At 33.8% G+C, this 23808-nt stretch overlaps 2 protein-coding genes across 4 annotated transcripts; both read right to left on the minus strand.

Moving 5' to 3' along the window:
- Positions 1–1429: 1429 nt before the first annotated feature.
- Positions 1430–9828, minus strand: LOC138318881 (kelch-like protein 13). 3 transcript variants are annotated; one of them, XM_069261675.1, is made up of 4 exons: positions 9692–9822; positions 8497–8652; positions 7797–8036; positions 1430–7222 (listed from the first exon to the last, which is right to left on the minus strand). In XM_069261675.1, the coding sequence occupies exons 3-4, from the start codon at positions 7951–7953 to the stop codon at positions 5574–5576; spliced, it is 1806 nt and encodes a 601-aa protein (XP_069117776.1). In that variant the 5' UTR covers positions 7954–8036; positions 8497–8652; positions 9692–9822; the 3' UTR covers positions 1430–5573. The 3 variants fall into 3 exon arrangements, with proteins under 3 accessions (XP_069117776.1, XP_069117774.1, XP_069117775.1); XM_069261673.1 differs by lacking the exon at positions 8497–8652 and having other exon boundaries at positions 9692–9828; XM_069261674.1 differs by lacking the exon at positions 8497–8652 and having other exon boundaries at positions 9589–9816.
- A 4158-nt stretch (positions 9829–13986) lies between these two features.
- On the minus strand, positions 13987–23714 carry LOC138318882 (uncharacterized). Its single transcript, XM_069261677.1, has 2 exons — positions 19893–23714; positions 13987–18810 (listed from the first exon to the last, which is right to left on the minus strand). The coding sequence occupies exons 1-2, from the start codon at positions 19930–19932 to the stop codon at positions 16793–16795; spliced, it is 2058 nt and encodes a 685-aa protein (XP_069117778.1). The 5' UTR covers positions 19933–23714; the 3' UTR covers positions 13987–16792.
- Positions 23715–23808: the final 94 nt, after the last annotated feature.

Here is a 23808-nt window from a genome sequence, read left to right on the forward strand (position 1 = left end):
GGAATGTCAAGTCAAAGCACAATTTCAGTTTAAATCAAAATTATTGGAGCAATAAGATGTAGACTACTTGCCCTATTTATTACATAAATAAGCAAAATGCAATATTATGAATCTGACAGGATTACTGGAAAGTTTAGAGATTACAAAAAAGAAGAAATATATTTTAACATGTATTTAATAAATAATGTCAGAGAATAGTACTTTCTATGTGAGTTAGTATTTATGTAAAACCCTATTTGTTCATCTTTTATCTCACTTTCAGCCAATTAGACATGATGTATGTCATGAATTTAAAACTTTAGAATTTGTCTGGTATATATATGTACATGGTGCTTACAGACATGCCCTACCTGTCCTTTGGATACAATATAGTCTAGGCTTTGTCGCTTAACTTCAAAATGTCATCTTTATGAAAAATCAGCTGTTTATTTAGTGTATATACTGTATAGTTGCAAATAATCACATGGGTTTATTTCACTAAATTTGCAGATCCATCCAAATTTGTTTAGTTCAAAGCCTCACGTAATGTATCGAAATCATGGTTTTACATATTATAGCCTGTCATCTTAATGATGTTTCAAAAGATTATACAGATAATTTGTGAAAATACCCCCCTGCGAATAAGTCCCAAATAGTAAATCACATAATTTTACACCTGTGAAATTTAATAACTATACAGTAGTGTTTTCTGTCAATAGTCAAGTCTCTGATTTTGACCTCGATTTAAAAAAAAAAAAATATCAGTAGAATACCAGTGATTGAAATATAAACTTTTTACAACATGAGGAACAACTGAAAATTAAGGTTTTGAGCTCTTGAAACTAAGGCTGGAAGCATATTTGCTTGACGGTGTATCCTTTAGTTAGTTCCTGGTATTAGTAGGCTAGTGGGAAGTGTGTACACTTGGATATCTCAGTATATGTACTGTGGAAATTTTTATAATAGTGGCTAGATGTGGTGACAGAGTATTTATTTAATTTTGGTCCCCAATGTTTAATAATTTATTTTTGTATTTTGTTTCATGGCAATATTAAAATCCAAAAATCATATGTATTATTGCTGAATTCATTATGCATGGTACATTTGAAAGATATTTATAACTTGAGTACCTAGTTTCTGTTTGTTAATTAATATCTACAGGTTTTCATGTGTCTAGAAGTTATTGCATGTTTTCTCTGAGAAAAATAGAATTGTAAGATGTTGCTCTTCTTCATAGAGAGAAGAAACTAGATGACACACTACCACTGTGATAAGGCTTTTTCCCTTTGTTCTGCCAAGGTAATGATTTATATAAACATATTATCAATAATATATGAGATATTTTCTTGAAATTGTGTCGAGTTATGTTTTGTGAGAAATATTACCAGATTGCTTCAGATAATACTGTAGTAATGTATAGAAAGGTCTGTGAAAAAAAAGTAGACAAACATTTCGCATGAGATTTGTGTTTTATTTCACTATCTGATATATATTGTCAGTAAATGAATGTCAGCAATGCTTTACAATAATACAGACACAAGCACCAGCCAAATCTCTCTTATCGTCCTATGTTTATGTGTAGTAGTGGAGAGGGTATTCTGAAAATATTTAAATATCGGATCAATTAAATGCAAAAGGAAAAAAATAAAGTCAAGAAATGTAAATAAACTTCAGTGGAAAAGAATTAATTGCCTGCTTTTGGCTGAAGAATCACGAGACAGCTCGCAGATAAGCTCGAACACACTGATCGATAAAGAATGTATCAGAGGCGAGTCTCCATATAACTTCTGATTACCTCTGGTACACATCAAAATAACAAGCATGTATATGTCCATTGAAAATAGCTATGGTGCCTCAGGATATTGTAAAATAAACAACACCAGGAAATTCAATCATGTGTAAAAGTTCAATTCAATCATATGTATGTAAAAAACCTGGTAACAAGATTCTTCTCTTTTCAACACTGCAATGACATTGTATGTCATACACCAAAAATATTGAACATGAACATGTATTTTAAATGAAATTCTCATTAACAAAAATGTTACCATGACAACAGATAAACATGTGTATTCAGTAAATGTACTTCAGAAATATGTATAACCTTGTGAGTTTTGCACTTGGATCAAACTACATTAAACACAAAGAATCGTTTTATTTGTCCAACATTTAGAGAGTGGACAAAACATTTCATGATAATTTTCACTCACTTGTACAGCTACTGTGGAAAAACACAGATGGATAACTACACATAAAGAAATGTATATCCGACTTTCTGGATGTGTGAAACTGCATGTTTAAATATTCCACTTGTAAAAAATCTCATCTGCTAAATAAAGGATATTGTAAAGGTACCGGTAAAAATAATCTGTTCATATATTGAGAATTTTGATAGCATCAATAATAAATGAGTTAATCACTAGCAGTATTTCAAATTGTATGACATAGAAAATTTCATCACATAATTGTTTCACTTCAACAGTTCTGGGAAAATGCATACAATGATGAACATATAGTGATACATGTGACAGGTGCTTGTTGGTACATAGATAAGTGGTGATTGACTGACTTGATAATTCAGGCTACCGTTATGATACTACATCTGTGTAGTTCAATGATTCAACTAATGATTATAAAAACACTAAAGCGAGCATCTGTACATCAACTCATCACTATCACATTTCACATACCCAGTATTCAATATATATAAAACTTAAAAAGGAAATATCTAAGACAATTAAAAGTTGCATCCTCCAAAATATTGCTACATGTACGATTGCAATCCTGACACTGATGCAAAATACAATCAGTTCCTATATGTTGCAGTAGTTTTATATCAAATTTGGGATATTATTGTACTACATCAAATTTGTGCTACATGTACTTATGAATCATCTTTACTAAATTTTCAGATAGAAGATAAGATATAGAGCTGCAGGCTCTGAAATACAGAACAATAAAAGATGGCATTTCAGGAAATTCTTTTCTAACTACACAGAGTACTTTAAAGTGCGTCAGAAAAATATCCCAGGACTGTAACCAAATAGTTAAAACCAGTTGAAAAGAGATAAGCAGCTTAACTGCTGGGCCAATGATCATGATCAATGAAAAATAACAGACATACAACATTCATACAGGGGGGACAACTCCAAGCACATCACATTATATCAAATTATAATATATACTGTACCTTACATAAACTTCTCTCATACAATGACTTTAAAATAATTTCCTTTAAAAAGACAAGTAATTTACTACACACCCATGAATATTACAATGATTATTCATAACTCAAGTTGTATAACTAGCTTTTAATTTTCACATTTAATTTTATAAATTCAAGAAGCGCCTTACAGAATGCATTTCAATAATGAAACATGCATAATACTGGTTATAATTAGGATCGTTCAGCATGCAATTAAATAGTCCTACTATAGTGTAACTTATGTATACACAGTGCCCAACTCCACCCTATACTTACATATATTTTTATATACACCTTCAACATTCACTTGCTGACTGGTAAGAATTCACTTGCTGACTGGTAAGAGAATTCAATGGAAACTACAGAGAAACACTTGTAGATATATAGTTTTAAAATAGAGTCACATATTCACCAGTAACAGACACTTTTATTCATCAACAAATGATGCACATTTACATCCAAAGAAAAATACCAAAAAACAGAGATAACAGAGAGTTTTATGGCTGCATGACCTAATAAATCACAAGCTATTACTCATTAAAAGGACAAAACTTGCCAAAAAATTATCAAAAGTGATAATTATACTTGTGAATGGATAATTGTTTTACTTAACAATTTATAATGCATATCTATCACATAAAACACCAACAAGTTTGCCTTATATTAGCTACATTTATAATTTCATATTCAGTAATAGATTATCAAGGCTTTTAAATATACATATATGAGAGACAAGATAGACACTTTTCAAGATTAATTTCCCTAGGAACACATTAAGCAGACGTTCTGATAGCAGTGAGGTGAATCAAACTCAAAGTATGTGCTAACAATTCATTTCTCCAAGGTTTAAGATACAATATCTCAAGATCTGTGATTGTAAGTTGTAACAGGTTTCAGTAATAATCTTTATCTTACATGTAAGAAAAACATATAACATCCCACAAAGCTGATTAAATGATCATTTGTACTGTATGATCAATTTTAAGTTTTGATTCAATACTATATCTGACCCAATAACCGTAACCTCCCAGTCACTTCCCTCTTCTATTACTTTTTATGATGTCTTAAGCTGGTAAAAGAAAATGTCAATGTTTTAAATAAAATTTGTTGAAGTTTTCTACTATGTCCTGAAACTGACAGGATTCAAAAACATGAGAAATTGGAAGCTATTTCTATTAATATATTACCAGAATATTAAAATTCCTCCATTTTCTTTTTTACCACCCTTGGGCTTAGTGAGGTAAATGCATAAATGTGATACCTGTATTTCCATTACAACTTAAAGCTTTATAATCTGAACTGCTATAGAGAGTTTTCTGATATAACCAATAATGATTAATGTTCATTCACATAAAGTGCTCATCATCACACCAGGTATCCCCACAACATATACTCATAAAGTCACTCGTCAGTCTCCACAGCAACAATAAAAGCAAATATCAACTTACTGGCATACAATACATATCTATAATGAATGACCAACCCTTGTATCCATTCTTCACCCACACTTATGATTACATCAACATCCTGGTTATTAAACCATTGTTTTCTCCACCACACATTTATATCTCATTCACAACATATATCAGTGTACATGTGTGTTTATAAATATGTTATCCCTAATCAACTGTCCCATGTTACGAGTTCTATACACAGTATTTGACATGACAGATTGGCAGATTTATTTTCATGTCTTTAATGATTAAAATTTTCACATTGCTCCTTCAAAACAATAGTAGAAATTTGATTAAATGATTCTAAATCTGATTGAATTGTGTGAGAATGTTGTGGACTCTGTGGTAGCTATATGTATTAATTCAGTCTTAACTACAATAAGAGCTTGATTCCACTATATGGATTTGAATCATTTTTCAAAGCTTTGTAACTTATAAATATATTGTACTTTGTATAATTATCAAAATATGGGCTGCTTGTTCAAATATGCATACATTATCCATACGCATGTCCAAGAGTGTTTTTTTAAAAGTTTTATTCTGATTCAAAAACATTTTATTTAGAAAGAAATCCCATTCCCTTGAAATACATTTTTAAAGGATTTATTAAGTCAATTTCTGTTTAAAAGGAACATAATTGTGTACCATTGAATTTGGTTCATACACAACAACAAATCTTACTTGCACTAAAGTCATTAGGAAAATTCAAAAGTTACAAAGTTTTGTGTAAAGATACCCTGCTCAAATTGATTGCAACTTTTAATTGAATCAATTTTCAAACTTACTGATCCTGGTAATTATTAATAGACTGAAACTTTCAGCTTAAAATCTTTTCACCTCTCTCACAGCTGTCATTGTGTGTACACTAGCACAAAAATCATAACAACATGGACAAAAAGTTAAAGAATAAAACATGTGAATTCCCTCCTTGACCATCAGTCGGAGTCGTCGAGGTTGTATGCAGGTAGTTTAAGCGTACAATAGCCTACCCCTGTTAGACTCCTGGGTAATGCTCCTACCGTCTCCCAGATCCCTGTATACAGGTCAAACCTAGAAACAAGTTTCTGTCCAGTCTTTGTCTGTACATTGTAACCCCCGAGTACATATATCTGGTCGTTATAGACCACACAAGAAGCTTCCTTATGGGAGATAGACAAGGGTGCAATAATCGTCCACTGGTCTGTGGAGGGGTCATAACACTCGGACTGCATGACTGGTTGTGCCTGCTGGTTCACATTTAGGTTACAGCCACCAAACACATACAGTTTGTATTGTGTTGCACACATGACGTGCCAGCCACGTGGTGTCAACATAGATGCCATATCTTCCCACTGATTCGTAGAGGGGTCATACCGCTGCATGTCAGGTGTAAAATGGTTACCACTGTAGCCCCCCGATATATATATGTGGGCTCCATACACTGCACCAGCATGAGCGTGGTAGGACATGGGCATGGGTGCTATCATCTCCCACGTGTTGTCACCAGGGTTGTAACATTCAGCAGTGGCCAGACTGCCATCCTTGAACTTTCCTCCTACAGCATAAATCCTGTTATGGAGTGCTCCAGCAAAGAAATAGGCTCTCTTGTTAATCATCGGACATACCTGAAACCAATTATCAAAGCGAGGGTCATACCGTAAAACTGAGTTGACTGCAGACTCTCCATGGGCACACTGTGTGGTACAACCCCCTAACACGTAAAGGAAGTTGTTGAACACCACCACCTGCATGTGACTAAGAGCACTTGGTAATGATGCAATCTCTGTTCTGTTTAATAAACTATTCGAGGTGATTTTGGAATCAAAGACCAGAATTTCATCATGAAGACATGGGTTGGGGTGGATTTCCCGGCCCCCAACACTAGCTAGCCGTTCCACAAATGAGCGGAGGTGTACACTATAGCTAGCTTCTAAGGGTTGTGAGTGTGGCACCACGTGGTAGTTGAGAGCGGCCAGTACCATCTGTCTTAGTTCTGTATGGGTCATCATCATATCTACCCTCTGTACATGCTGCACTAGATCTGCTGGGTTAATGAGAGGGAAGCGAATCAGTTTCATCAGCTGAATAGCCTGATCATCCTGGTTACTATTCAACAGAAACCACTCCCAGGTGATGTGGAAAATGTCAATCTCACGCAGACACAGACGATCACTGTTCAGACAGTTGATCATCTGATCATAGGTGAGAAGATGAAGGGTTCCCTCCTTTGAGATCTGCATGAGATTCCTTGCTATAAATACATCTATCTGCTTCAAGGCATTGTTCATGCTGTATAGTTTAGCTGTGTTAATAAAATCATAGAAATTACTGGTTGTCATACCACTAAGGAAGTTCCTCTCACAGAATTCTATAACAGGTGTCACCTGTAAATGGGTTGCAGCAGCTATCACATCAAAGATGTCGTCCCCCTCCAAGGTGGTTGTGGAGGTGTAAATAACCTCCAGAGTCTTGTCCAGTCCTTTACTTGTAATGCCTTTTAGCTCAATCTCCCGTTGTGTGCTTTCCCGCATCCCGCTGGTGAACATTGACCGAAAGTAGTCAGAGCAAGACACCAGAATCACACGGTGGGCATCAAACCTGTGGCCTGCAAAACATCAAAGGAAAGAAATGAAATTCAGGTTGATACTAGAAATGTACTGGTATGCCCATTGGGCCTCTTGTTTGATAGAAACAAGATTAAAGGACACAGATAAGACTTTATTTATTTCAACCATCATTTTTAAGGAAAGAAGTTAAGTGCAGAAAAAGTTTTTCTCTGCCATCCTCTGAAACCCAAAGTTCCCATTTACCTAAAAAAAAATTAAATTCATATACATAATCATAAGTTGGTCTTGAAAATTAATATTGATCTGAATGAATTGATGATTTTTTTTTACCAGCTTTTCCATATATTTTGACAAAGCTTGAGCGTTAGAATGTGGTACAAAAGCTAGCCATCTCTGAATATATTGTTACATAATATTACAAGTTACCACATATCTGAGTTTTTTTTAAACTGAATGGATTTAGATTATTATGTGATATGTTATACTATTTATAATTGTCATATTTTCTGTACTGTACAACAAAGGTGTACCATTTCAAATTTTAGTCCTATTTGATCAATTAACAGCATTGACAACTGTAATGTGCCAGCACCTGCTTTCGATCCTACCAACCTTCTGCTATAAGTGTGACATCACACAGGATCTTGTCATTTTTGAGTTTATGAAGACCCTGAAGAATCTTCATGCCATGCTCTGGCCGTTCTTCCATGCGGCATGCCTCATTGCTGCTACTGGTCTGCAGCTCCTGGAACTCCTCAGCACCAGCCATTGAGGTAGTCTACAGAGTTTGTTTTGATTGACACTTGGTCACTTTCCAACTGTGCATCACCATGTCACCTACACTTCCTCCACCTACAGAAACAAAAGGGTCTATTTATCGAATACTAAAAAAAAAACATAGTATATGTTGTACATCAAATAATAACATATTACAACATTAGAAAGCAAATATTTTGAGTTTCCATACTTGAATCGTGTCTCTAAAATTCATTTTAATGAACAGCTCATGATTTGTAGTAAGAGTCGATCAATCAGAAAGGCTTTATGGCTATAATTCACAGGTTCCTGGTTTTTATATCTCTATCTCAAATTTCATATAAACATTTGTAGCAGTTTGTACATAGTGGTACATTTTCCTTCTAGCTTCATGCTATGGGATTTTTCTTTAAGTTTATATGTCAGTAAAGCATTTGCCTAAGTAAGTGTGAAGTCATGGGTTTAATTCTGACTTGCATGGCTACATGCTACACTTGCCTGTAACATTTGGTGCCATAAATCACCCGAAGGAGAGAAACTTATTTGGAGACAGTACCTGGGTTGGTGTGTGACTGTGTGTACAGGCAGTAAAGTGTTGAAACAGTCATGTGTTTGATCCCATTGAGCCAGTTGCATGCTACTCTTGCCCCAATATTTAATTAAGACTTGAAAAAGAGCAAGGAATTCTTTTGGATTGAAATGGATCAATTACCTGCAACATACAGGTAGCTCATGATCAATTGGTAGATCGAGTTGTATCACTTTATATTTTCTAAGGATACCTTCTACATTTCATTCTATCCTATTTCATAATACAACTTGGCAATGGATTGACCAGTCATTGACTAAAAAGTCAAACTACAGAGTAATATAGATACATGTATATCTGCCTGAGGAATAAAAGTCAATGACAGAGATTTCAATTGACAAGTGTTTGTTTTGTTTCTTTCAGCTTTTAGAACTCTCTGATGATAATGATGTTCCCATGGTAAAAGGAGCTGGTCGGTATGCCTTGTACATTATGTAAAACATGGTCTGTCTCACTAAGCTTATGGAGCATGCTTCTTTGGCTCAGTCAGTAGAGCCGTAGTTCGTCACCCCGGAGACCCCTTTTTGATTCCTGGTTTGGGCATGCGTGCACACTCAACAAGAATCTTGTGTATTTTCCCTATTCTTCTACACAATCATACAGTCAGTGTACTGCACATATATACACATTACCTAATTATAAAACAAAGTTTTAGTCGAAAAGCCTTATTCAATTCAACAAATATATTAACAAAAGACAGAATAGGAATTTTCCAAACCCAGTGAACCAAACTTCCTGTTAATTATATATAAAGATAATGATACTCTTTTCACATAGCAGTTTCCACAGTACCACATGAAATATACAGCCTAGGTTTCTTTCCGAAAACAGCAGTCGACCAATCTGTTAGCACTGCATGGTTTAATTGATTTAATTTCCATAAATTGGAATCTATTAAATTGAATCATTGCGATAATGTATTTGAAACAATACAGTTAATCTGTTTTACACGAATCCTAATTATTTGGATTCTTTACACATAGAAGCAACACTCCACGTGTAAATTTGATCTAAAGATAGCCATACCATGTGAATCATCGCTAAATATTCTTGACGTACCATTGCATTGAGACCGATGTTGTTTTGGTAAATAGCAAGTGTTGTGTTCAACAATATGGTAGATTTCTATTTATTTCTGTGTCGGCTGGCCCTGTAAACTTACAAAGAGGAAGACGTGAGTCACCAGAAGACTCGTCTACGTGTTCATCTCACAGAAGTTCATGATACAGCATCAAATTGTTTTCCAAATACTCACGATACCATGATGACCGATGCAAGTACTTGCGGAAATGACATCCAGTGTTATTAGCTTGACGCATGCGCAAAAGATTTTCCAAACATATACTTCCTGTTTCGATTTGCGTCGCAATACACAAGTTACTTCCCTTAGACAAAACTGAAAAAATTAGAGCGTCCCTTAATAAATTAATTCTAATTTCTATTTTAATTTCAGGCATACCATACCCATGAAAAAACACATTATATCATATGTCAAAAGAGTTGTTTGAATATGTGTATAGTCAGTGAGTTTTCCGGATTTTGAGAAATAATTAATGTTTTCCCTAATATAAGGATATGCCGCAACACCATGTTCACATGCGCAAATTTAGTATGAAGATTATTCATAATTATAACGGAAAAACCAATCGAAATTTTGCTGATAAATTTTGACCCCATGGCTATGATTTTAGTGAAAAATACCTCAAAATGACCACGTTTCCTGATTTTCCTTTTCTGGAGATATGACCTGAAAAAGAACATTTTTAGCATTTGCATAACATTTGACGTATTTTCAATAAGAACAACCAATAAAAGGTATTACCACATTATTTTTTTTTCAAAATATAACTGATTTTTTTACTAGCTGATGCCCCTTATAGTTTTTGAAGTGATAGCATGTAGTTTGGTTATAACCATTTACCGTTTACCGTAATACTGATCCTCATGTCATGCCATACAAACTGATCTAATGTCTAACACATGCCGTGCCCATGGTGGCTCTCTCCTTGTCACTCGCTTATCTTTCTTGAATAACTTGTCACAATACATTTGTCACCCGAGCCGGGAAGGACCTGATTAAAATGTTTAAGCAAAAAAAAAAAAAAGAAAAAAAAAAAGAAAAAGAAATATAGTATTCTAATTAAATCTATTTGAATCTTTAATAAAACTGCTGAGTGGATTGGCAAATAGTTTTGTTTTCTTGATTTGACAACATAGAATTTCCAAATAGAAGTAGATTTAGGTCTAGCGGGATAAAGTTATTAAGCTCACGAAATAATTTTACACGTTGTTCTGCATAATTTATACATACGAAAAAGAAATGATGTGCATCCTCGATACTATAACCACATTGACAATGTTTATAATTTATTAGATTAGAATGATATATATCTTTATTTAGAGTGCTGGATCTATTTCTTATTCTGGCATGCAAAATATTGTATTTTCTATCACCTATAAGATAGTAAGAGGGTATTTGTGTATTTTGTGTATCTCTAAAACTGAGAAGGAAATTTTGAAAAGCCAAAAATGATACACTTTGTCTAATTTCAAGGTCCAATTGATTCCATAGTTGAACTGTAGAAGATAAAAAAGGAGGAGCTTGTTAGCTGTAGACGATAGTTTGGTAAAGAGTAATTATTAGCATTACGAGGGTTATATTGAGAATTTTCTGAGACTAGAGGCGGAAGAAGAGCTGTTAGGTAATCAGGTGTTAAGTTATTTTTTATCTTGTAAAGTGAATTTCTTCTGGATCTTCTATTTGAGAGCAGTTCAAGCCCAGTTTCAGAGTATAAAGATTCTTTGCTAGTGTACGATGGTAATCCAGTAATTACACGAGCAGCTTGAGTTTTTCAAGTCTGTCTGCATCACCGAGAGTACACCCATCCCAAACCTCACAACAATATTCAAGTAGAGGAATGATATATGAGTTATAAATTCGATATAAAGTTTGTCGATTTAAAATGAATTTTAGCTTTCGCAGAATACTAATCTGCCTTGAAACTTTTTTCTACAAATATCTTCAATATGGCTAGTCCATTTACATTGTCCGTCTAATATGACTCCCAGGTGTTTATGATTATCAACAAAATTTACACTAACGTTATCAAATTTAAGATCTATAGCATAATCTAATTCAGAATTATAAATAAGTAATGCCTTAGTTTTTGAAGGATTGAATTTAACTAATCATTTTTGCGCCCATCGTTGAATGTGTACCAAATCATTATTAATTACAGTTTTGATATATAAAGGGGATGGATTAGAATATATCAACGATGTATCATCTGCAAATAATTTTGATAGACTTCGAAGATTATCGGATATATCATTTATGTACAAGATAAATAATATATGACCTAAAACAGAGCCTTGTGGAACACCGGCACTTATACTTTTAACAGACGATTTAGAATTTCCAACACAAACATGTTGTTTTCTACCACTTATGTAATTAACTAACCAATTCAATAGATTTCCACATATACCATAATTTGCTAATTTCACTTCCAGTCCCCTGTGCCACACACGATCAAACGCTTTCGATATATCACAATAAACTAAACATGTAGGATGTGTATTTTCAAGGTTTTCACATAAAGTGTGATAAATTTCTATGAATTGATGAACTGAAGAGTGACCAAACTGAAAACCAGACTGAAATTTGTATATTAATGAATTTTCAATTAAATAATTATTCAGATATTTCTTCTTTCAACTCTTGGAAAAGTATTTGAAAGGGTAATTAATAAGCATATTTATAATTATTTCCTTGAAAATTCGTTACTTTTTCTGTTCCAACCGGGCTTTATGCAGGGACATTCAACATTAATTTTTTCATAACATTTGTATGAATCTGGAAGAAAAAATATATACTTGTATGTTTTTTTATGACATCTCAAAAGCATTTGACCGGGTATGGCACAAAGGTCTACTTATACAATTACAATCATATGCTATTTCAGGAAATTTCTTGTTATGGTTTGAAAATTATCTTAGTAATCGACAACAAAAAGTATTTATAAATAATTCGTTTTCCGAAATTGGTAGGATTATGGCTGGTGTCTCTAAAGGCGCAATACTTTGTCCACTTGTTTTTGTTGTCATCATAAACGATATTGCTGATGAGCTTGAATCTTCTACTCGTCTTTTTGCTGACGATAAAGCTCTATTAAAATCCCCATCATCAATAGCGATTTAGAAAAGATAAATAGGTGGGCAAAAGATAGCTACTTTTTAAATTCTAGTCAATTTCATAGACACCTTGGGGTAACTCTTAATTCAAATGCCAATTGGTCTGATCATGTCAATGAAATCTACAAATCTATTATGGAGAAAATAAATGTATTGCGTTAACTTAAATATATGTAAAAGCGTGATACCCTTTTACAGATTTATAAGTCATTTATACTACCAATTTTAGAATATGCTTGTGAAGTTTAGGATGGTTGTTTCGCAATTGATTCAGGCAAGTTAGAAAGGGCACAAAGGGACTAATTACGGGTTTGCCATCATTTGCAAAAAAAATAATTTCTTTATAGTGAATCAGGTTTAGAATTACTAAGTGATAGGAGAGCAAAAAGAAAACTTAAATTATTACATAAGATGAAAACTCATGATACTCCTAATTTTCTTTCGAATCTATTACTTCCCACAGTTGGTGAAAATAATCAATATGCTCTAAGAAACAATAACGACTCTTGTATTCTAAACTATAGACTCTCCTCCACTCTCAAGTCTTTCTTACTTTCTACTTTAAGAAACTGGAATAATTTAGATAATGATATTAAGTCATTACCCATTTCTTCTTTCAAGATTGCTCTTTACCAACAAATAGTCTCTCATTGACCAATTTATTTTAGCTAAGGTGAGAGAAAATTAAATATTTTTCACACCAGATTGAGGCACAAATGTAGTACTCTAAAAGACGATATTTTCCGTTCAAATATAGTCGAAAATTATCGTTGTACAAACTGTGGAAACCATTGTGAAAATGCTTACCATTATTTCTTAGAATGTCCAAATTATTTAGCTGCCCGTACAAATTTAATTAGCGAAATTAATGAGCAAAATCTAGAAATACATCTTAATTTGCTGCTTTTTGGTGATGAAAATTTGGCTTTGGAAGTAAACTGTAAAAGTTTTGAACACGTGTAATCGAATATTAGGTCCAGTGGAAGACTCTGAACATACATATAAACTTAAACATACAAAAGCTTTTACTAGAAAATTATTATTGAATTTAATTAATGATTGATTTAAACATATTTTTAATGTATCAAAATATACAATGGGATTGGGCACAAGTTATCCAATTTATATAAAGCCCTTTCCCAATAGAAGTTTACATATACATTAAACATTAAACAAGATGCAATTTTATCTACATATATTTAATTTAATATACATCACACAGAGAGAGAGAGAGAGAGAGAGAGAGAGAGAGAGAGAGAGAGAGAGAGAGAGAGAGAGAGAGAGAGAGAGAGAGAGAGAGGGTACTTAGTTTATGTACGCACTTTTATACATGTTGATAAAGGTAAATACTATTTTCTCTCCTTTTCGGATGTTGACAGCAGAAGTATACAATAAACACTTCCCAATGCTTTCTGCTTTCATTGTCCATCAAATTCCTTGCCAACGGCACCAATCTCCATTCGCTCCTTGCGTCCTTGAATATACCTTATCACTTTTGCCGTCAACATCCGAGAAGATACTGGTATAAAAAAGTTCCATAATTGCTGCAATTTTATAATAGTTTAGAGAGAATAATCATACATTTATTTGATGTTATACATATACAATATAAGTGAACCAACTAAAATCTATTTGTATCTATAATGAATTTCTGAGTGTTCTGACATATAATTGTATTTTCCTCTTTAGATAAGTCTGCACTGCCGTTCAATAGTACCTGTAGATCAAGGGGTATAAAATCATTCAGACTACGATATAAGTTAATTTTTTGGTCTACATATATAACACAATCAAAGAAAAAGTGGTATGCATCTTCAGTGTGATGTCCACACTGACATATACGAAAATCTATTAAATTCGATAGGAACAGATCATTGTTTAAAGTGCTACATTTGTTTCTTAGCCTGGCATGTAGCATATTAGGTTTTCGACTTCCAATGAAATAGTAGTAATTAGGGGCTGGTGGACTGTTAATGTTAATAGATTTTTTGAATACCGATAACAAAACGCTTTGTCGAATTTCTAAATCTAGTTGATTTCAAAGTTGAATAGTAGATGGGAAAAATGATACGTTTGTTAGTTGAAGTCGGAAGTTCGGTAGAGAATAATTATTTGCGTTACGGAGATTATAATGTGTAATTTCAGAGACTAGAGGAGGTACTAAATTAGATAGATAAAAGGGTGTTAATTTGTAAGTTATTTTGTGAAAAAGTTGTAACTTCCTCCGAGAGCGGCGATTAGCAAGAGGCTCTGGTCCGCTTTCAGAGTATAGCGAGTGTCTACTAGCATAAGACGGTAAACCAGTTATTATTCTAGCGGTTTCTAGTTGAAGTTTTTCCCATGTATCTGCGTCACCGAGAATACACCCATCCCATACTTCACAATAATATTCAAATAATGGCAGCACGTATGCTTTATAAATTTTTTATTTAAATTTGTTTATTTAAAATATATTTTAGCTTGCGAAGAACACTTACTTGTTTAGATACGTTTTTACAAATGTGATCTATATGGATACTCCATTTACAGTTAGCATCCAGAGTAACTCCTAGGTGTAACTCCTAGGTGCTTATGGTTATCTACAAACTCTACATTAACATTTACAGTTAGCATCCAGAGTAACTCCTAGGTGTAACTCCTAGGTGCTTATGGTTATCTACAAACTCTACATTAACATTATTAAATCTTAAATCCATAACATGCTCATGTTCAGTGTTTGAAATGAGTAGAGCTTCCGTTTTCAGGGGATTAAATTTAATCATCCATTTGTCTGCCCAATTTTGAATTTTAACAAGATCATTATTTATTTTAGTTTCAATTGCTAGAAGTGAAGGTCCAGAACATAATAAAGAAGTATCATCAGCAAACAATTTGGAAAGACTCTCAAGGTTATCAGTGATGTCATTTATAAAGAGAAAAAAAAGTAGGGGTCCTAATACTGACCCTTGCGGAACGCCAGCATTTGTAGTTTTAACGGAAGATCTACTATTTCCTACAAAAACTTGTTGTCTACGATTACTAACATAATTTTTTAACCAATTTTGAAGTTTCCCGCCTATTCCATAATTTGCCAGTTTCACACCCAATCCCTTGTGCCACACACGATCAAACGCTTTAGAAATGTCACAAAATACTAGGCACGTTGGCTCCATTTTTCAAGATTTTCACATAACGTTTGATAAATTTCTATCATTTGGTGAACAGTAGAATGACCAGGCTGGAAACCTGATTGGTATTTATAGATAAGTGAATTTTCCAGTAAACAATTATTTAAATATTTCACAACTAAGCGTTCGAAAACTTTACCAATCGTGCTAAGTACAGAAATTGGTCTGTAATTTGCAGAAATGTGTTTTTCCCCTTTTAAAAAAATGGCATAACTAATTTAATGTAATATTATTTGAACTGTTTAATCTGTATTAAATATCTAAGTCATATCATGTATTATATGTTAATTGTGTTACAATGTTAGGAGACGACTGTTTAAGTTGGAATAACTTGTGTCTGATCAGTTTGTGTTTTACAATTAAAAATATTTCAATTAAAAAAAAAGTATCGCAGTCCATACTCATTTATACAAAATATCACGTAATAAAGTTTTTCTTGTGACGTTACACCGGTATTGTTCCGAATTTCATTTCTTCGCTATCCTAAGATTTATCCAAACGCTTTTCAAAAGTCTTTAGATTAGGTGACTGTAAAGAGTTCCAGTTGCCAACAATTCACTGGGTTATTTCATTTTGTTCCGCTTCACAAGTATTTACTTAGACATAAATCTTCGCTGAAAGTTGTTTGATTGCAATCATTACGGATTATAGAGACACAATTTTTCTTAAGTTCAGACGATTTAAAATTAACTACACAAAAAAACAAAGAAACGCTTTACGGTTTTTTCTATGTATCTCTTTGTTTCCCGGAGAAAATGTGATAAAATTGAGTAATGCTTTATAGATGCATGTATATGTGTATGAATATGCATCATTTATTCAAAACACTAAGACATTTCAAAATCTTTTCTAAACGATTCCTACATGTTTTCGCAGTCTTGGCGCATCCTTGACATCATGGGTCACGACTCATATTGCAATGGCAATATACTGATATTTCCTTTTGTCCCAGTCCACACCAGCATGAAGGCGTGGTTGTTGAGCCGATTGGCTGCATCTTTCCTAAAAATGCGGATCGAACCCGGCTGTTGGGTACAGACTTTGTGGAATCGCCTGAACAATGTTTCGATACCCCTATAAGTTCGCATGTCATGTAGCGTCACGATCAGTAGGTAGTACGCGTACACTACGGAGTCGACAAACACCCAGCCTTCGTAATGTGTGCCATTGACAGTCTTTGGCCTCCCCATCTCGTCCTGTAGATCTGGTGGAATGAGACATTTGTCACAGGGACTAAATACTATCTCAGACACCCGGAATCCTTTGTTATTTTGGGTGAGGTAGATACACTCGACTCCTTCGATAGTCTCGATGTATTCAGCACTGGCCCCTTCCTCTTTACACACCTCAAACTCTTGACTGGACTCCATTGATCTGATTGCAAGCGACAGAAGTGGTTTACAATATCCGAGTCGTCTTCTGTAATAGAAGAGGGTTGCCAGTTTGATTCGCGCAACGTATCCATTCTCACGAAGTTTGGGTACATAAAACTTATGTAAGCAATACAGATATTTGTTGGGAAGACCCATCTCCTCACAAATAGCAATAGACGAGAATAAATCTGATGCCAACTCCGAGTGGTTGTGAATCTCGTTCAGAACGTGCCAGTCCGTAAGACCGAAATAACATCTTCTGTAAAGATCTTCCTTTATTAATAGAATTGATATATTTTCTTTAATGGAGCAGTCAATGTTAAACATTTCTCCAACTCGTGTTTGAAGAAGATGCTGATATAGACACTCACAGGATTCGTTATGCTGATGCTGACTTGCTACTTCTAACTTTTTCGTTTCGATATTCAAGGGTAAACATTGATACACTATGCTGGGTCCTTTTGTGATGATGTCATCGAGGGCATTTAAGACAATATGGTGAATATCCCCGTTCAATTTCCTTTCCAGCAAATTGACACCTGGAATAAAATAGTTAGGACAACATTTGTTTTCAACGTAAGATCTGAGTTTCCTTAATGAGACCATTAAACATTCATTGAGGTTCTCTGACATCCAAAATGATCTCTCGTGCTCTTCGGACATCCAGAACATGACCGTCTTAATATGATAGGAACTCAAAGCATCTTTAACTTGTGGTTGGATGATCCACTTCAACAACAATTTCATCAAAACATAACATTTCATTTGCACATGATTAAATGATTTGGTGAGCAGATGTTCCGTTTTACTCAAAGACAGGCGCCATTCTATGGCTTGGGTATCGCTTCCTTGATGACCAACGGCAACCACTAGACAACCAAATTCCTTAGTAGACTCTATAATGCGTGAAGAAGGCCAACCGTGGAATCTCTTCCTTAAACACCATTCGTCGAAATCTGCTGGTAGGGACGGACAATGAAATGCTATGACAGCATCGAAATCTAAGTGAAGGCCATCGTCATCCAACACAGAAGAGCTTAAAGCCGGCCCATGCACTTCAAATGGGAAATCTGGATCATCACTTGACGTCAAATCTACCTTGTTTGTGTTAAGAAGGTACTGCTTTCCTCTGTAATGGGTGTAAGTGTAAGGGAAGGTTTTGTTTCGGTTGGATAAATATTTCAGATGTTTGTATCCACGGTTTGGCCCACTTTCTAAAATCAGCACAGGATAATTGACGGGGATTTTATTTGATAAAAAGTATTCTGCCTTGTCTTGGTCTTTTTCATCAAACACTAAAGCAGGTAAAATTGCAATAATATCAATATCTGATTCGGTGTCATTAGAACTGCATAACGCGTCTCGTTTACTGCCCACACAGATCAGGGAGTGGTCAGTGGCACTGATAAACCCAATGTTCACATAGTTGAATGCTCTCCTGCGGTATTCAGTGAAGCTTCTTGACAAGCCAAATCCATCTAGTACATGGCTTAGATGATTACTTGACATTTTGTAGTAGACCGGTTGCGATATCGAAGTTACGAACCCTGCAAATGAAAAAGAACAAGTAACGTACATTGCAGATTTCAATTCAGTATCTCTCCAATACAAGTATATTCTAATGTTCGGATAAGAATGACTTCAGTAACACGAAATATGGGACTTTTCGGTCTTCAATCAACAAAAGGGGTCAGAGTTATGGAGATTGTTAAACCAAATTCACACCGAAATACCTCCGATACTAATATATTCTTTTGATTTAGGTATTGACTTTACAGTAGTCAGAAACTGTTTTACAGACAAAACGTAGACAGGTAAATTTCTTTATTTACAAAACTGTTTAATGATATTTAGTCATTTATATATATTCTACAAATCTACACAGCTAGCCTACTAATATGAAAATCGCCATCCCATCCATGTCTGCATGTTGTAGGGACATAATGCAGCATTCACAGTAGCATTTTTATAACGTAAACATGATGTGTCATTAATTCTTACAACGTTTTCAGTTGTACACAATATATGCATTTGAAATGTCAGCTTTGTTTGTTTCGTTTTATAACAATTTTGCTTCTTTACATCAAATTTAAAAACTGATTTTACAAAAATGCAGACGCTATTTCTTACTCATAGACTAATAACATAATTTTAAAGCAAATGAAAAACCTTGTTATAGCAAATATCAATTATCTCTTTTCCATAATAAAATTGGTCCCTGGAATGATGTTCCTTCTGAACGATTGTGTTTGGTGTGATTGCTACATTTAGATTGTAAATGTTGAACTTTTAGCAATTGTGTAAACTTTGTTGTTACAGAAGAACAAATAAATCACTAAAAGGCTGTGGTATTGTTACTCTGAAATACACTCAAACACCTGACCGGACGTTAGCAATCATACATAGATGTATATTATACATGTAAACATGTTGTATGGTATACACATACACACTGAACTTTGACCTTTCGCAATATCGATATCTAGTAAACAGGTGAAGGTAAACTATGAATGAACACTCCGAGTACCAACGTTTGATATGCTATGGGAATAAGAACTTATCAATCAACATATCATGTATTCTGAGATTTGATGACTTATTGATTTTTTTTACAAATCTGTTTACTTACTACAAACATCAGTAATGCTGTCGATTGCAATGCCTGACATCAGTCGCCATGCTCAATGTATATGATTTGCCACGCTGTCGGCTGGCTATGTTATGCCTGACTTACCCACAAGCGTTGCGGGTTTATAGGTCAGGTGTTTGGCTCATATGTACAATTACCTGTATTGATACATTATCGTAAATACAAACAAAAAAGTAAATGTTTCAAGAATATACCTCATGGAAGTAGATTGATGAAGAAAAAGAAAAGAAAAAGAAAATGTCGGAAATTTACTTTACAGCAAGTAAAAAAACCATGCTTCTTATACTATATTATATGATATACCTTGTGTGGGCTGTCCATGGTCACTAATTGTGTTAATCATTCTGGAACTTATCTGGTATTATATTAACAATTAAAGATGCTCCACCGCCGACAGAGCATAAATGATATTCATCATTTGAACAATAATTGGTGTTTAATCGTGTATATATATGTCTAAGTAACACAAAAAATAAAATAAAAAAGATTATTTTGCCTTTGGTGCATGCGCAATCAGTACTTCATTCCATATAGGATATATTGCCTTGGAATTTTTTCGGGATGCAATTAATTATTTTTCATATCTTTAACTTGAAGTAAAATTAGAAGCTGAAACTTCTCAATGTTGGTAATGGTGTAAAGTAAGTAGCTTTTGTAACCGAAGAAAAATACTAAATAGTTTGCTACTGTTTTTGATAGTGAAAAAACACTATTTGTCGGCGGTGGAGCATTTTTAAGGTTTTTCTAATTCCATTCCGAGACAAAACCAAAACAGCAGACATATTGCTGCCTTGAAGTTAGTGATCATGTGTTGTTCCCTCATGTTTAATCGGCTGGAAGAGGAGTAGAATCAGAAAAGATTCATCACTCATTTGAATCTCTTGTTATGGAGTTCAAATACTAATTGTGCGAGGTAATAAATAAAAAAACTAATAATATTGTCTATCGATGAACTATCCTCAAACTGAAGTGTTTCCTATCTCTTTTACGTAAATAATGTCTATACATCGATGGATAAAAATTATAACCTTTTTACAATTCTTACTATATAATTTTTACATACTTGTGACATGTCACACAATTCTTACTGACATTAAATTATTTTATATAAATGTAGCTAGCTGTAGATAGGACGTCGAGAAATAAGTGATCAAACCGCACCATTTCATCATCTGCTGCTACAGGGTGTCCCATAAATTATGTTTCACTTCCAAGTTTAATATTTTGTTATCAAATACAGAGTATAAAACACCAGTATGTTGACCGCAACAAAAGGATAAAAATGAAATAAATATTTCACACTTGAAATAAAAACATCACGAAGAAAAGGTAACGTTTACAACAATTTTAAAAAAGACACATTTATGCAAAATGTAGTAAAAACAACGTTAACCTTGATATTTCACCCACTTGAAAGCAAATGTATTGACAATTGATTCTATGTTATATATTTCAATGCTTTCTTGTCTAGATGATTGCATTTTGTAATACTAGTAATCGGTTGTATTCTTCTGAGGTTTCAGTCCCGCTGAAGTCTCGTTTCGACCTAGATCAAAGAAGTTATGAGATTTTCTAATAAAATCTGTCAATATCTGTAGCAAGTTGCCAGTTGCAAATTTTGTCAAAAATACATTTCTATTCTTAGTAGATTTTTATACGGGGATTTTAATAAATGGCTCATTTGGCGGCCATTTTGAAATTGTGTCTTTTTTCGCTATGAGTAGAGCCACAGTTTTACCATTTTTTACTGAAATTGTTTTTACTTAAATAACCACTGCGCCAGTATTTTTAGCTGTATCGAGCTCATTCTTGTTGTACATTTTTACTGGGTTCGTGGTAATTAAAATATTGAGCATTAATATGTGAAATGATACACTTTGGTCACTTTATTTTTACATTTAATGGTAATTTGAGCATTTTTAGTTTTTACTCTAAAATGCTGAAAAATAACAAATATTCAATTGGGCAAAAAAGTAAGCACACGGATCCCCCATTTTTCTGCCTGAATTTGAAAGAACAACCCTTTCCCTGTTGATGTGCAAAATATTAACAAAAGTTTAATACTAGAATTTTTTCTTTAAAGGTTTAAATTTGGCAAAAATGGCTGAAAATGGTGCATTTTGTTGCTCAAAATTAAGGGGTAGGGGTAGCATGTGTTGTTATTCCGAGAAAAATATTAATTTTATTAATCAAAACTGGTATATTTTTAAAGACGACTACTGGAAAATAAATTCTACTAACATCCATAAACACCAAACACCTCATTATAAAATTATGGCTTTAATCTCTTGTGTATATGGTCAAAACGGCAAAATTTCCATAAAATCCAAAATTTTGTCAACTAGGTATCTTTGAGTGACAATAGCTCAAAAACGAGCACATGGACATATGTTTTTTCTTCCATTTTCTTTTATGGTATGAACTCCTATTTCCAAAAATCTATATGAAAAAAAATTAATACAAGAAGAATTTGACTTCTCAGAGGAGTACATCCTAAAAGGAAGTGTTTCTCTATATGGTCTAAATATATATCATACAAAAATAAAAGCGTCTCACGGAAAAAAATGTTTTTGTTGAAAACTGGAGCAATGGAGAACCATAATAAATATGTGCTTTGAAAAGATTGGATCATAATGTTTCGCTTCTTTGTGAACAGCATTCTCTTGGCATGTCAATATCTTAAAGTGATGACGCCATTATGATGTCAATGCCTTTTAGCAGAATCAAATACATTATTTCATACAACAACAACAATTTAGAATTTATGTCTTCATACAATCAACCAATTTCTTCTTTGTTCATGCAAACGTATGTAAAAAACTTTGAAAGTGTAATTTCTGAGACATTCTGTATGACAAACTGCTGTCGTTGTTTAAAGAGTATTACAAATGCTATAAGGTTATTTAATAAAAGTTTCTCTAATAACGTGAAACATCTAAAATACAAAAGTTGGGGAACACTGATGGAACAAAGTCATGTGATTTTTTCATCTGAAGTATTACAAACACCTTACGTCAACACATACACAAGCTATTCTACTACATAATCTTTAGTCGGTGCATTGTGATCCAATGCTATTAATTAGAATCACAGTATCGAAAAAGACCAATGAATAAACTAAATCGTGTGAAATGGGAAGTATACGCCAGTTCTCTTCTCACGATTGCCTTTAAAGAGTTTTCGGCCCGACATTTAATTACAGGCTTACAGCCACGATGACGATAAACGATGTCTTTGAGAGCGTGATTACTTACTGGTAATCAACAATAGACAGATTCAATAGTTACAACAGAACATTTAATTAACTTATGCATAGGTCCAAATTTGAATTACTCAGCAAGAAAATAGTTGAAAATCGGGTTAAAGTTGTGGCAGAACTAAGGCCTTGATTCGCCAGATTAAACTAACATTCTGTATACGTTTTAAGTAAATCTAAGCCGTGATACAGTGCCATCTTTTAGGGGGGATCATCTAATTTCCAAATTACGGACATGTCATGTTGAACTTCCTTTGCTGAATGTACAAGCCAGGTATCACTTAAGCTGCCAACAAGAAACAAGTTTACTGTACATTTGGTTGGTTTCTCTGAAGAGTCTGTTTATTATTTGTAGAATGTTTCATTGTAGAGATTTGTTTGCCACACATTGTACATGACCTGTCATCATATCTTTTTTGACAACGATGATATTCCACGATACCTATGAGTTTGGTCAATGTAAGGTTACAATTTCTTTGGAGGACCTCGTGTATATTAGTAGAACGCATATCAATGTAAATCTATGTAATTCTATATCTTTGTCATGCACTTGCCTGTACATGTCTTATTGGTAATATTTTCATTTATCAAATTGATATATAATGTAGTGTGCCAACTTCTGCCTTGCAGTTTTGCTGT

Source organism: Argopecten irradians, chromosome 3, assembly GCF_041381155.1.
Source record: "Argopecten irradians isolate NY chromosome 3, Ai_NY, whole genome shotgun sequence".
Classification (NCBI taxonomy): domain Eukaryota; kingdom Metazoa; phylum Mollusca; class Bivalvia; order Pectinida; family Pectinidae; genus Argopecten; species Argopecten irradians.

Excerpts from the sequence above, each read along its gene's own strand:
- LOC138318882 (XM_069261677.1), bottom strand. The coding sequence starts at position 19,932 with ATGTCAGGCATTGCAATCGACAGCATTACTGATGTTTGTA. Across the intron at positions 18,811-19,892 it reads CAGCATTACTGATGTTTGTA|GGTTCGTAACTTCGATATCG; the intron begins GTAAGTAAACAG and ends TTTCATTTGCAG.
- LOC138318881 (XM_069261673.1), bottom strand. The coding sequence starts at position 7,953 with ATGGCTGGTGCTGAGGAGTTCCAGGAGCTGCAGACCAGTAGCAGCAAT. Across the intron at positions 7,223-7,796 it reads TGTCACACTTATAGCAGAAG|GCCACAGGTTTGATGCCCAC; the intron begins GTTGGTAGGATC and ends GATGTTTTGCAG.